This window comes from Hetaerina americana, unplaced genomic scaffold, assembly GCF_022747635.1.
Source record: "Hetaerina americana unplaced genomic scaffold, ioHetAmer1.1.p SCAF_9, whole genome shotgun sequence".
Lineage (NCBI taxonomy): Eukaryota > Metazoa > Arthropoda > Insecta > Odonata > Calopterygidae > Hetaerina > Hetaerina americana.
This window is the reverse complement of record NW_027287538.1, coordinates 30,571,110-30,586,945: the sequence shown is the minus strand read 5'-3', so window position 1 is coordinate 30,586,945 and position 15,836 is coordinate 30,571,110. Positions and strand designations below refer to the sequence as shown.

Below are 15,836 nucleotides of genomic sequence, written 5' to 3'. Positions count from 1 at the left end.
CATTACCTGCATGGTTTCACTAAAGGAAGAGACTCGCTAATATTTTGGTTTTTCTAAAGTATCTTATAGAAGATATGGAAAAAAACTTACAAACTGTTATCATAAAAAGTATATATATGACTTCTATGAGGCTTTTGATACAGTTAGTCATGAGCTTCTTCTTGGAAAATTGGGAATGAGTGTGATAAAAATTAATGCATCTAAAAGTAAATGTTTCTAGCCATCATCAAGCATTCCCAAGGATCCCTTCTGGGTCCACTATCATTTAAATTACCTGTAAATGATATTATAATGGCATCACACACAATTCCTTATCTTTTGATTGTCAATGAATAAAACATTTTTTTAATAGTTCAATCAATTGATGATCACCTTACTCTGCAAAACTGCCTTTATAGTCTTATAACCTGGTGTGAGCATAACTATGAAACTTGCAATTGAAAAAAAATGCTATTCAGTAACATTCAGCCAGAAAAGGACTCCACAGCATTATGAATATAGGCTATACAATTATCCTATTAACAGATATAAAAGGGGGGATCAGGATGTTGCAGGGGCTAACATTATGGCTTCCCACCCAGAGGCCCCAGGTTCGAATCCTGGAGGCGGAAGATATTTTGTGGTGGTATCCGGATCCCTACTTAATGTGTGTTGTGGAGGTCACTTTTGAGTAAGTATGCTATCCTTTGGATGGGACGTTTAGTTGTGGAACCCTTGGTGCCTTTCATTGAAGTAGGGTAATGCCAACGCCTGGTTCCTCTCCATCCTTCATACTTTCCTAATGATGCAAATGACCTCAGCTGTCGATCGCCCCCCATAAAAACTACTACTACAAATATAGAAGACCTACGAGTTATATTTGACTCACAGTTAGCATTCCATCAACAAAATAACTATGTTCAATATAAAGCAAACAAATCGCTTGGATTTATCTTACAATACTAAAAAATTCAATCATATACAGCCATTTAAAGTTCTGTTCATCTCATCAGTTAGGTCACATTGTGAATACTGCTCTACTCTTTGGTCATCTTACTACGAACTCCATATTCATACAATGCAACGCACTTAAGAAAATTTGTGCACTAAATTGTATTCATATCCAATTTTCACAATGATCTTTATAGCTATCATCAAATGTTACCTCTATTAAATCTTCCCTCCTTACATAAATATAGAAAAATTAATATCATAACTTTCCTTAATAAATTACTGCATAACAAGATTGATTCCTTAGAACTCCTAAGTGCAATATCTTTCAGAGTACCATCACAAAGCATAAGGAATGAAGGACTCTTTGAAATTAGATATCATGCACAAAATTGCACTTACTACTCACATATAAGCCAGATTACGAGAGATGCCAACAGTTGTGATTATATTGACCTATTTTCTAACTTACCAGGATCCCTTAAAATAATGTTGTTAAAAATACCTGAAGAATTTTAGAATGCTAATTATTGCTGTTTATATTATTTACATTTTTTTGTGATGCATGAACAGAACTAGTTCAATGTTCAGCTGGGTGTCAATGATGACTATCTTTATTCTTAAAATCATTATCCACATATGATATGATATACTATTAATGCCATTAAATCTGTCATTTAATTTAGAAAAAGCATGTAATATATATTCTGGCTTTCGCATACTAATGAAAGGGAACGACTTTGAGATTCTAAACATACAATTTGGAATGTTCATGCGGAATTACAAATTTGTTTCATTTTGCCATTAAACAATTCCACCAAGTTATGCCAAGAGCAATTTCTAAATATATACTAATTCAACAATATGAAATTTTGGGATAGAAGTTGTGCAGCTTAGAAGAGTAAAACCAGATGGTACATGTAACCTGTACCTGTCTTAAAACAGGAAAGAAAAATGTTATGAGGTGAAGACATTAAATAAAGCATGCCAATTCTATGTGCACTAACAGTTTTATTAAAAAGGATTATTTAATTTAGTAGCAGAAAATCACACAACTTCAAGAAGCTCTTATGCTTGTCTTTTACGGTCTGATTGAAGTGGCAGAAAATGCTCAGTAAATAGATCCCAGAACTCTACATCTACCATCAATTTTCACTTTACATAGGTAATGCTATTTGTACTATGAATTAATATTGCTATAAAACAGGGCATGTGGATCCTGTTTCATATGAAGCTTGATGGAAAAAATAATCTGCTGTACCACTATGCACTCATGCAAACTATGTGTAAAATTTTTATACTTCAAAATACATTTTTCAATATTTCATTTCAGTTTTGACGCAAGTATCTGCCACCACAATCCCACTTTTTTCTTGGCATTTTTGTGTATTAACACTTTCAGTAAAAATGAGGTATCGATACACATACAAACCTTTGTGGAGAATATGGATAAAAATATTACGGAGAGCATATTGAAAAGGCCATACACACAAATAACCTTTTAGTACAATCAACAACAACTGAAGAACAAGCCAGAACTTATGAATACCTACATGATATAGAGAAAAACTAGTGATAATTTCAAAACTATGAACATCAATATGAAACACAAATTTTAATAATTCAGTTATTTCAATGATTGATTTGACATGACCACCATATGCATACTCAAGTTCAACCACATTATAATTGGAATTGCCTGGCAGATTACCCTTAATGGAAACCTGCTTACAGATCACAGTTACTGGAAAGAATGCCACCATAAAACAGATGCCAAAAAATTGCTTGTCTTCTATATCCTCAATCACTTATCCTCAAATAATTTAGCAAGTTGGCATTCCTTGCTTTCAAAAACACTGAAAAGCGTGCAACATTAAATCTTTCTTGAGATAATTGCAAGGAATAGAATTTATAAAACTGTATCCCTATTATGTGCGGACTTTCCAACAAAAATTACATTCCAAACACTGAAACCAACTCATACACTAGCTCTCACATCATACCCTGAAGCATAACATACAATCGTACAAAGACAGTGCTCTAGATTGAAAACCTTAGCATTCTGGAGCTTTCTTCCCCAATGTGACAGCACATATGAAGTGGCAATGCTTTACTGGAGACTCTTCAAATGTTCTCACTTAAATCCCTACTTCATTAAAGAAAAAACTTTCTCAAATATGATGCTGTACATGAAAAAAATTGCCAACTACATATGCTAAATAACAACTTATGCTATTTCAACCACACGTAAAAACAGAAATAGGTTACGAGTCCAAAAGGGGGTCACAGTGAGACACACACAATCCATTATTTGTTTGTAAAAAAGTAGCAAAACATAGTCTTTCGAGGCAGTTATAAATGAGACGTAATTTATGTAATTTGCCCAGGCAAACAATGCTTGTGACATATTTTGTCATTAGGAAATTTTCTTAAGAATTGCAAGGCATATTCCCAGCCTTCACAGCAAAAAAAATTTTAGTATTTTGAGCAAGGCATTTCTAGCATCAGCACAATTTGTGGAGAAAGTAAAATGTAATATAAAATAAAGTGGCAACTTAAATTATATTGTGGCCAATGATCAAAATGTTTAATCACCGTCTAAAGAAATATAACTAGTTAAGTTGAAAGCTTATTTCAAGTGATACATGCATACTGAAATCTAATATACAGAATAAACTCAATCTGTGGAACCTGCAACTATGAGACCAAATTGATTCAACAGAGTGACTTAAATAATGTATGTTAAACATTAAATTTTAAAAGCCAAAAGTTAGGAACCCCTAATTACCATTATGAAACCCAAAAATTTCAAAAAGTTGGTTTATAAAACAGAGACAAAATGGATAAGTTGAGGTGAGCTATCTCAAGCCACAGTTGAATGTCTTTCCCTCACAGCTTTTGGACTCTTTTAAACATACAACCCTCTCTTGCCCATTCAAAAGGCAAAGAAATAAGATTTTCTCCAAATTTGTGGCCACTAACATTGGAAGTGTTTTTAGCAGGCCAAGGAAGTGGTTAGAATTTGTTCTCATAAAAAATGTGAGCACGATTTCCTCCAATGACTAACTAACCACAATTGATGCCTGTTCTGCTATTATTTTCTCTTTTACATGCTAACATCTCCAAATTCTTGGTTCCACTTCTCATATGCTGTTAGACTTAAAGGAGAAACACTTCGACGTATTCTTTTCAAAGAGTCCACAAAGTCCTGGAATGTTATGCAGCGAACACTGTTTGGATCCATGCATCGTAACTGCTCTGGGTTGAGCTCTTAAAAAGAAAAGAGATTCCTTCATTAGAAGACATTTCTCACTTTGAAAGAGTTTACTGAAGCAATGAATGATACCTTTATGTAAGAAGAAGGATATATCAACTCAATGAAGGTTGCAATATGTGTTCACCTACACAAACATGCAGAATTTTTATAGTAGACCATAACTTCGAAAACAGAATAAATAGGAAGCATCGAAAAAAATTTATCATGAACCAAAATTTTCATGCGACTGTTTTTACCGATGGAACACGACATTACTATTGTCTATGAAAATCTATCAAATTAAGCCCTAGTTCCACCACTTGCAATATGTGGAGAAAACTTTTTGGAAGATTATAATTTTGGAGAATGGAGAGAAGATGGTATTTTCATTAGTCCACATCTTCATTTACCCCTTGAGGGATAGGATTCACACAGCAAAATACCCTCCACAAGGCAACTGAATTGACACTGATCATCAATAAAAAATCCACCAACTCCAGGTGCCAGCACACTCATTACCTACACTAATTATCATTAACAGCAGTCTTACAATTGAGGTAGTATTAGGATGGACCCAGGGACAATCAACTGTAAGTGAATATAAGATGTCTCCTAACATTACATATTTGCACTTACCTGACAAATGTTTGCTAATTCATCAAATTAAACTGAAATTTTTGTTTGAATTATCCACCATTACCACTTAACATTGATAGGGAAAAGAAATAAACATAATTTAAGACTTGCTGGAAATTTTTGAAAGACACCTAACTAAAATTATTTTGAAAAGTCTCACTTAAAGGAAACAAGCAATTATGTCAACAAGTTAATTGTCTGAAATAATTATGAAATCGAATGGTTATAAAGCCTTTTTATAATCAGTAAAAACATCTAAAGGACACATGAAATGGAAAAAGCGAATTATCCAAGGTTTTGATTCATGTAACATTATGGAATATTTTACCCCCAGAATATATTTCACCATTATTGCCATTGGCATCTAACAATTCCATATGAAACATAAGGGACCCAAAGCATGAGAATATCCCATTAAATTAAAACATCACCAACTCATTTAAATAAAATATATGACAGATTTTCTCCTCAAATGAAGTCAGTACTAAATTATAAGTAACTTAGAAAAAAAAGGTGTTGAGTGTTTAACTGTATCACCTCATTTATTAAATTTATTAATATTTATTATTATTTTAATTATTGAGATAACTATATATCGAGTTTTTATTTTAATAAAGAGGAGCTGAACTTCTGAAAAATGGCACTACTTTTCCTTTATAATTATCTTTGAATCTGTTTTTTATTAGTTACAATATGGCATATATGACCCTTGTATTTTCTGATAAATCCAATGCCATCATGTTTTTATACGTATGTTCCATGGAGAATAAAAATTTTATACCAATACAAGAATGCACTAATGATATCTGTCATGTATATGTATGTAGCAGAAGAGTACTCACCTCTAATTGGACCTAATGCAGCATCTTTCGCAAGAGCAGTAAGGTCACTCCCAGAATATCCTTCCGTGAGAACTGCCAATCGTCGCAATTCTTCAGGTGAAAGTGGACATGCTCCACTGCTGGTACCATGGCCATTTTTCCTCAGGAGTCTCTCCAGCAGATGTATTCTGGTGTCAGTGTCTGGCAGAGCCACATATATGCGCTTTGGAAAACGTCGCAAAGCTGCCTCATCCAGTTCCTGAGGCCTATTTGTGGCAGCCATCACTAGAAGCCTCTCTTCTGGCCTTGAAGGAAGTCCATCAAATTCCACAAGAAACTCGGTCTTGAGGCGACGGCTTGCCTCATGCTCTCCTTCTCGACGCTCTGACAGCAACGAGTCAACCTCATCAATAAAAATTATTGATGGCTATTGAAAGAATACAAGATTGAAATTAGTTTCAAATAATCATTAAAATTAATCTATTAATTTTTTTAAACAATGTCATCTAAAGTTAACATTTTTAAACTTTACCCCATTTTTGTTACTTCTGCCTTTACTGCAACTGAAAAATAGTGTTGTTTTTAAGCTATTATGCCCCACTATGTATTTTTGGAAGGTTTTGACCAGTCATTAAAATCTAATAAGATCATAGGTCATCATCTAACATATGTACATCATCTACATACTCATGAATGTACAAGGTTGGTCCCAAAAGTAGTAGTACTGAGCTGATTAAAAAAAATTTATTGCCAGGACAGATACATTCTCTCAAAAGTCTTCGAAGTAGCACTTTTGAGCATCTACAAATCACCGCCAGCATGTTTTCTATGCCTTGCATGCCTTCTGGAAGGTGGTGCCCCAAATGCTGCTAAGTTCCCTCACCATGGTCGCTCGTAATGCTTCCACCAAGCTGTGGTGATATCCTTTCAGCAGGGAATTGAGGCAGGGTAAGAAATCTGGTGGGGCATTGTCTAAAAAATTTGCATACTCACTCACATGGTTGAGAACCTCATGGCAGATCCGCATGCGACTTTCCTTTTGTTTGTCTGAGAGCACTTGTGGCACCAACTTTACACACACCTTTCTCATGCTCATGTTTTTGGTCACAAGTCAATACACATCCCTTTTAAGTATGCCAAGTTTATTATAAACCATGCGAACACTTAATCTGTGATCCCTATCAAATCAAGCCTCCACTCATGCAAGATTGTCATAACTTTTTGAGTTCCAAGGGCATCCTGAACATTCGGCATCTTCAACATCTTCTCTGCCTCCCGAAACAACTTTTGCCCCTCAAAAACACCTGATATATCCTTGGTGTTTTCACCATAAACTGCCTTGAGCATGTCACAAGTCTCTTTCCTGGTTTTGCCCTGTTTCATGCAAAATTTTGTGGTGTCGTGCTGTTAAAATTACCAGTTTATGACTGAGCATAACAAGGTCACGTTATAGAGGTTTTGCAAACAAACGATCCGCATTCCACAAAGGCTGCGACCGCCACCGGCCTCCAGCCTTTCCTTAAACCCCCTTCCCTTGAACCTAGCAGGAGAAACCACCGCCCATCCGTTTATCCAGGAAAAAATAAGTCCTACTACTTTTGGGACAGACCTTGTATTTCAATGAATCCCGAGAACTTTCCAACAATTTGTACATCAGTTAGTAAGTTTAGCTACCGACAGAAATTTTTGGTTCCAGTTCCTTTCAGTTACATTTGAAGGAGACTCTTCCTACCTGACTATTCAGGAATTGTAAGCAGTGGAAAGTATGTATATTCATTAGTTATATGAACACAAAAATATGTTGATTTATTCCGTAAATCAGGAAACACTGAATTTGCCGCAATGATTATAGTATAAAACTTAAGCAATATCTTTTTCTCTGAACTAAGACCTCCTCCTTGTATGTGTGTGTGTGTAAGATTTAATATCGTTTTGGACCCAAACTTTAAGCTCTACAAGGCTAGAATGAATTTGAGCTCATTGAAGAGAAATGATTAATTTCAACAGCACAATGTTATCCTACGCTTATGCCAAACAGCTAGAATGGCTTGAGATGGAATATCAACTAATAAGTGTACACAATGCTTATATTATGAAGCTGACAAAGGTCCATAGTATAATTATTCAAAAAGAAGTGACACATTTTATCGTACATACAGATCACAAAAAATCCATCCAATTGTAAATTGTAATTGGCTGTAAAACATTATGTGGAGTGGTAGTCTCATAGTTCATCCATTCGGCCAGTAACCATAGGCTCCTGGATGAAAATTCATCTGATGAAATTGAAAGTACCCAGGTAATTACATGCTATGACATTTTCCAGCACTTGAACTCCCCGGGAAAACACAGGCAACAAAAGGGAAAAGAAATGCCTCCCTTTGCCCTGATGTGTGATTGATATGTTCATTGAGGCTGTGATTTTGGTAAGTCATCAAGACGATTTTCCTGATAACTTTTTCCCAACAGTAATTTGTTAATTTATGAATTTATGGTTTAATATACACCCAAGAAATTCAATTATCAATATTGCAAAGAGTGATACAATAGAAGAAATATAAAACTCTTTGAACTGTAGAGTATTGATTGAAGCTTGAGGGGCTATCCAGAAAATACGTGCAATTTTAAGGGGAGGAAAGTGGTCCATTACACCATATGAGGTCAGACAAGGGATGGAAAGGGAATCCAGGCTATTCGATAGCCAAAAGTTAATTATTTCTGATGAGCTAAACAATGAAATAGTTTCGGTGGTTTTCCATAACATAAATGGGAAAAATGGAAAGGGAAAATCACATAAGTTTTAGCCATTTTTTAGCTTTCACAAAAAGTTGTATCACATGATGAATTTTGCACCAATTATTCTCTAACCCTTCTTTTTGCAGAGGATTAAACCCTTGCCTGAGGTCATAGAATAAATTTTTTTCAATCATAATTGGCCAAAAATGTGTAACTTTCAAAATGCAGGCATGATTGTCTTGAATATTTTGGAAGAGAATTCATCATTCAATCCTAAATTTTCCATTTCACAATCCATTTAATATTTGAAAAAATTCTGATTCATTACAAACTAATTTGTAAGTATTTCATTACAAATTCAATACTAACTCAAATAATTTAACCATACTAATTTAAATGCCCTCATTTAAACTGGACTTTTAAGCATCCAACAATGACTTATCAATTTACAGGGTGGAAATTTATGTAATCCGTATGGCTGCCAAACATGAAGCTGTAATTACACCACCTTGTACTAATATAAATTTGTACTTAGACAATTACAATGATCAGTATGCCCTCTAGGAGGTCAGGAGTACCATGTTTAATCACACCAAATATGTTAAATTGCACAAGCTGTTAATAAAAAACATTTCACTTCAGATGATGATGTATCTGTTCCCTCTACTTTATTTCTTCCTGGATTGAAATGCCCCCCATTACCAACTCAGCCAGCTACCTGTCGGATGGCTTGTTGGGGGGTACATGGACAGGGCTATTGCCTAAGATGCATGCAGGTAAAGATTTGCAAAGGTGAAGGACCGTGTCTCCATATACACACACCAGCTCACTTAGGAAGGAAGAAATTAATTCATTGCATCTACTTAGTATATGGGTTGTATCCAGTGGCAAAACAGATACCTGAGTATGGATACTCTTCATTATTGCATACTTTTCATTGCTGCACTGTGTACAAATGATATAAATAAGGAGCCAATTTCAGGTATAAAGGATGTAAATTAGAATAGAACATCCTGAGGTGTAGTTCCATAATATGACTGTAGCCACTTGGATTATTCCTAATGATGTACCACTTGTTTTCCTTGCCACTTGGATGCCATTGTGTATTTCATGCAAGGTGGTCTTTAATATACTCCAGTTATAACTTCTTTTCCATTTTGCAACACACAATTCTTATTTACAAATGTGTTGAATATTTGTAGATGTGCCTTCTTTATACGAAAATGACTTCACCTTCTTTACTTTATTCTCTAATTATATATATTATCCCAAAATATCTACAATAAGATAACCCCTAATGTAATAAGCATGCAGAATCTTCAACAGCAACAATCTATAACCAGTGTGAACAATAAACAAGCAATTTGAAAGTATTTCCCTAACTTCAAATAACTATGTAATACCTTAAGAATGACATGTCACTTTTATTGCAATCACTTAAAAGTCATCCAAATCAAATGGAAAAGTGACGACAGAACCAGTCAGGGCCTCTCGACAAAACCCTCCTTCATGAGGACCAGAGTAATTAGGGACACCTTTCTGTATTAATGGGTTGAAACCATTGACAAGAAACAGGAACACTAGCAAGAACAAAAAAATTACAGAAAAATACAGCTTTATTAATTCCAATTAATATTTTAATTTTACAATCTGAATTTTGATAGATAATATCATCATGAGGTACTTTTTTGAGCTTTACCTTCCATATATATGAAATTGGAAAAAAGGTTGTTACCTTTTACCATACTGTTAAACCCAGGACCAAAGGTATATACATGGAAGGTAAAGCTCGAAAAAGCACTTGATGACTATGTATTGAAAACAGTGTCGTAAAATTAAAAAATTAAGCCGAATTAAGAAAACTATATATTTTTCCTTCTGAAATGGATAAGATCCACAAATTCAAGCCTGAATCTAAGAAGAAAACAATGACAGTCAAGGGTCTTTTCCACTATGTGTCACAGTCGTATCCAAAATATACTCATAGTTAATAACGCATGGCTGAGATACCAGCATCCAGTATAATATAGAGTTTTAAATGCTACCATTTTCTTTGGAAACTTAAAACAAAAATAATGAATTTACTACCTTGATCAAAAAGTTCCCGGAATAACCACCGTGTGGCGCTCCCATCGTTCCGATTTGAGTTCTGTTTTTTTGTTAAATTGGTACATCTGTTGTTGATATTCCCTTTAAATCTTAGTGTCATAACTTGACATTTGCAAAAGTTACGTAGCCAAGAGTACATCTATCTCTGTGTGTGTTGGCGATTTTTTACAATTTCAGAAATGGATTTAAATTTGCAACAACGAACTTGTATTAAATTTTGCGTAAAAAACGGATTTAGTGGCGCACGGACGTTGGAAATGTTGGAAAAGTGTTTCGGCAACGATTCTCTAAAAAAAACGGTCGTTTACCAGTGGCACGAGCGGTTCAGAAGTGGTCGTGAGTCAATCGAAGATGATGAACGCAGTGGCAGACCATCGACATCGAAAGTCGGTGAAAAAATTGATAAAGTAAAAGAAATGTTGGTCAATAACCGCAAATTAACCATCAGAGAAATAGCGGAGGACTTGAACATTGCCTATGGATCCGCCCAAGACATTGTGGTTAATGATTTGGGTTTCCGTCGTGTAGCAGCAAAGTTGGTGCCAAAAGACCTCAATTTCATGCAAAAAAGAGACCGTGTTGACGTCGCAAAAGACATGATTTGCGAGGCTGAATCCGATCCCACATTCATCAAAAGGATCATTACTGGAGACGAGACGTGGGTTTATGAGTACGACACGCAATCCAGACATCAGGCAAGTGAATGGCGTTCACCAAATGAGCCGAGACCAAAAAAACCACGTCGTTTTCAGTCAAAAAAGAAGGCAATGCTGACGGTTTTCATGGATTACAACGGTGTAGTGCATCATGAATTTTTGCCAGAAGGCCAGACAGTAAACAAAGAGTATTATTTGGGCGTTATGAGACGTTTTCGTGAAGCAATTCGCCGAAAGAGACCAGAAATGTGGGCAGAAAACTCGTGGATTTTGCACCATGATAACGCACCATCGCACAGTGCTATCATTATTCGTAATTTTTTGACGAAAAATGCAACAAATACCATCCAACAGCCACCGAATTCACCTGATTTGGCTCCCTGTGACTTCTTTCTGTTCAATCGAGTTAAAAAACCATTAAGGGGAACGCGTTTTAGCAGCCGAGAGGAAGTAATGGAAAAATCGCAGGAAGCACTGATGGACATACCGAAAACCGAATATAAAAAATGTTTCGAGGATTGGATCAAGCGCTGGCATAAGTGTGTTGCAGTCGATGGGGATTACTTTGAAGGGGACAATATAGATTTAGATGAATAAACTTGTATTTTTAATTTTCTGAATAAATTCCGGGAAATTTTTGATCAAGGTAGTATGTAGATGTTTCAGCTTTGATTAAACTCTAGCCTTTCTTACGTGAGATATTTATCATTAAAACCATGATCAAACATTTTGCTGTGTTTCTTCCAAATTATTACTGGACATGAAAATTTACCAGCTATCATGGCCATAATCATTAAGTAATAAAGCTACCCTTTGGATGAACTTTGCGAGTGACACCTAATTATCCCATTCTGAAATTACATCATCAAAATTTCCATTAATAAAACACATTGAAATCAATACTGGCGATAAGGTGGTACTGCTACAAATATATGATATCTATTAATTCTGGATCTCTATCTTTATGGCAAATATGCCCTTTTCAATGAAATCCTACTCCTTTAACCTTCCATACTCAAACACATAAAATATCACCTTCCTGAAGCATTCAATGGAGATTTGATAAAAGTATTCTATTCAATGCAACCATTTCAAAATGTAAAAATCATTCGCCTAGACCGGAATTCCAGTCAAGGCAAATAGTTTTTACACTGAGAAATTATTGCAATTTAATGCTCATGTATTGGATGACTCCATTAAAAGTCACTGTTGCAGCATCTCCTACAGTTTCTTGGTTTTCTCTTCAAAGTCACATTCAAATGATGAAACCAAAATTATGGGGAAAAAAATGAAAATATAACAAACTACCGCCAATATAACTAACAAGGGGGAATAAAATTACAATATATTTATATCTTTGTAAAAAAATAAACTATCTTAAAAAATAAAAATACATCCTTAAAGTAAAACAAGTAGAAAACTGACATTCATTTGACTACTACCTTAAATTGTACTGCTCAGCATTGTTCACCCATGAAATAGATTTAAATCGCCTAAAAAACATCATTTGCAATGAAAAAAATCATGGTACCTGCAACTCCCGTGCAACAGCAAACAGTGCACGAACCAGCTTCTCCCCTTCGCCAACATACTTAGAAGTAAGGCTAGCAGCACTGATGCTGAAAAATGTGGCATTAACTTCAGTAGCCACTGCTCGGGCCAGCAATGTCTTGCCATTTCCTGGTGGTCCAAAGAGAAGGAGACCCCTAGCCGGGGCCCTTAATCCTGTGAATAGTTCAGGACGTAATGCTGGGAGCACTGCCATCTCTTGCAGAGCTTGCTTGCCACTTTCCTGTCCGGCAATGTCACCCCATTCAACAGGAGGACCACCTTCAAGAACTTCATCTAAAATCAACTGTCAAAGTAAATAAAATAAAAATCGATAATCTTGATAAGTGTTAATATACATTATCATTACAATTCTAACTGAAATATTACCACTGTTATGAAATTCATATTTTTTGTTAGATGCAAAAATAGTTTGGAGTCGAAAAATCAGTTAAGTAAGAACAAAGTAAGGTTGTAAAGTTAGGTATAAGTTTTAGTCATCTTTTTTCTATATGAGGCTATTCAGAATAATTGATAACACAAGTATAGCATTATCATTTTTATGCATATTAAACATATTTGTAGTTTTTTATGCATCTGTAAATATGAATCATCTTGATTATCCCATGCAATGTTCGAAATGGAATACAAATTCTTTCCCATACCACTCTATTAAACATGTCAGATTTTCATTCACATTACTACTAGTAGTAGCCAATCAGCTTAGCGTGGGTTTTCAATTTAATCTGGCACTGACTACTACTGTACTCCTGCAAGCTAACAAACATGGCAGAAAAAACCCATGCACCCCAATTAAGTAACACAATAAACCATTCTTTTGCTATGGTTGCTTTTTAACTCCCTTAATTCCAGCCAAAATGTCTATTCTTTTATTTCTTTCCTCTGCCTCATTTTCCCAGCAATCTCCCCTATATTACCATCTTAAGCATCCCATTAACTCTTGCATCTACATGTTCTGCCTTGTTTGAATTTCACCTAACAGTCATCTTCATTGGTTTCCCTTCCATCCATTTTATTATCTTCATTTGTGCTCACACACAGACATCTCAAAAGCCACTAATCTATGAATTGGTGATCTGACCCAATGTCTATGAGACAATTATTTCTTTTGAATTTATGTGAGTCAAGAACATATAACAATAGAAGAATATCTTTCCTTCATATAATTTATGATATTAAATATTATTTGTTTTGGCTATGCTCAAATTAAATGCCTACACGTGCCTGAAATATATATCATTGATTGCTAAGAAAAATCTATGAAATTTTTGGTCTAAGTTTTTTACTGTATGTCATACAAAACTAATTTCTTTTACAGCTTTGGAGAAAAAATCATAATATAGACAGAGAATTAAAGTATTCCATTCCCAAACGAAAATTCCTGACATCTCCAAGATTTCTCTAATTTCCAGATAGATGGTGCTAGAACTCATTTACAAATATTAAAGTTTATCAAATCAACTTCCAATTCCAAATAAAATCTAATGAATGGCTGATAAGTAATAGAATCTTCTTAATTCAATGCAGGTCATAATTAAGAACATTCTTGAACAAGGTATGCATGAATACAGAAATATCATAAGCTTGATATGAACTCAAATTTCAAAAGTTAAATTTATTATGAGGGATAAATACATAATAAGAGTTTACCAATTATTTAAGCATCACGTTAATTATGAAATTGATGTTTTATCCTATGCTGAAATTCATGCATGAACCACCTCAACTCTTGAGCAAACAGGAAAGTTAGTAAATGGCTTTCAGATTCTGGTATTACCTAAGCACCATCAGCCATGTTATACCATCTCAGGACTTAAAAAAAACCATGACAATCCAATTTCTTTTAACTGCCCTCATAAAAGAATGGAAATATGTTATAAACAGGGGATTCAATGACAGAATATGAAATAATCACACTAAAGGTGGCTGCAGATTTCCACCGGAGTACTCAAAATGCGCAGATTCTCAGAAGAAAATTCGACAAAAAGTACCTGAGCCAATTTAGGGTCAACTCCTTTCAAGGCTAATGAAGCTGCAGAAGTGGGGTTGGATGATGATGATGATGTGGCTGCTTTTCTACTCATTCCAGGAGTGCTACTGCCTCGATTTACTCCGGAGTTCACACTCCCAGGGCGACGAATGGGTGAACTACTAGGGCCCTGGAAATTAAAAGGGATGATTTATATAACTTTTCAAATAAACTTTATCCATTAAATTATTTTTCTGGATAGTATATCATGAAAAGTCTAATAGTCTAGACTAAAAAGTACATTTATACATGGGAATTCATTTCTCATTTGTGAGTCATTTCTTATTTTGGGACTAATGCGTTTCAAAAAATTTAGTTGGCATTTAGAACATTTGTATCATGTGAGATAAAATAAGACTGCTATACATGAGCGCAAAAATGTTTTGCAATATGCATAGGCTCCTTACTTCCACTTGAGTATAAAATGTGAATTTTCCCTTGGGCCCAGCTCCACAAAGAGTAAACTTTGGGCAACCTTTCATAGAAACCTCAGGCAAGGACAAAAGAAACAGAATAACCAAACTTATAAATTGCTTACTTGTAGGTTGTATATCTTACGTTTAACTTTTCCAAAAATGGCAGTTTTTTTCATTGGTTCAAATGAAATACACGAAGGAAAGAGAGAAGTCACCAAAAGAAACAGGAGGAGAGTTTGGCACTAGTATTCAGGGTTTCCGTCACGAGGTAAGGTTTCACAGAATCATTCTGAGTTGCCACCTAAAATTTTTGGAAAAGATTACATTTAGTTCCAGTGATAATTTCCCTGTGAGTCGCTCAACTTTTTCGCCTGCATATTTTGTTATGCCCATACGAATGCATAACATGGGGCTGTGAAGATTTGTTTCCTTTTAGAAAAAACTAGAAGAAGTCTCATTGGTTAAAAGTCACCAAGGAAGCTACCATACATAAAACACAAGTTTGTGAATAGTTCTCCTACTTCAAAAGACCTTATCCATGAAAGTGAAAAGTTAACTGATGACCAAATTCATTCTGGATGTCCTTTGGCCACCTGAACTGATGAAATTGTGATGAAAATTTGTCAATCCATTCAGAGAGATCACTGCTGGACCAATAAAGAACTGATAAGGGTGACT

At 35.0% G+C, this 15,836-nt stretch overlaps 1 protein-coding gene across 5 annotated transcripts in view; it reads right to left on the bottom strand.

Moving 5' to 3' along the window:
• Window positions 1-1,921: 1,921 nt before the first annotated feature.
• The window catches only part of spas (spastin), a 350,388-nt gene continuing 336,473 nt past the window's right edge, over window positions 1,922-15,836 (bottom strand). For all 5 annotated transcript variants that reach the window (XM_071598119.1, XM_071598120.1, XM_071598123.1 and 2 more), the window contains 4 exons: window positions 14,705-14,872; window positions 12,676-12,999; window positions 5,665-6,070; window positions 1,922-4,200 (listed from right to left, as the gene is read on the bottom strand). In XM_071598119.1, the coding sequence (XP_071454220.1) occupies window positions 4,037-4,200; window positions 5,665-6,070; window positions 12,676-12,999; window positions 14,705-14,872 (1,062 nt within the window). In that variant the 3' untranslated portion in view covers window positions 1,922-4,036. The remainder of the gene's footprint in view (window positions 4,201-5,664; window positions 6,071-12,675; window positions 13,000-14,704; window positions 14,873-15,836) is intronic.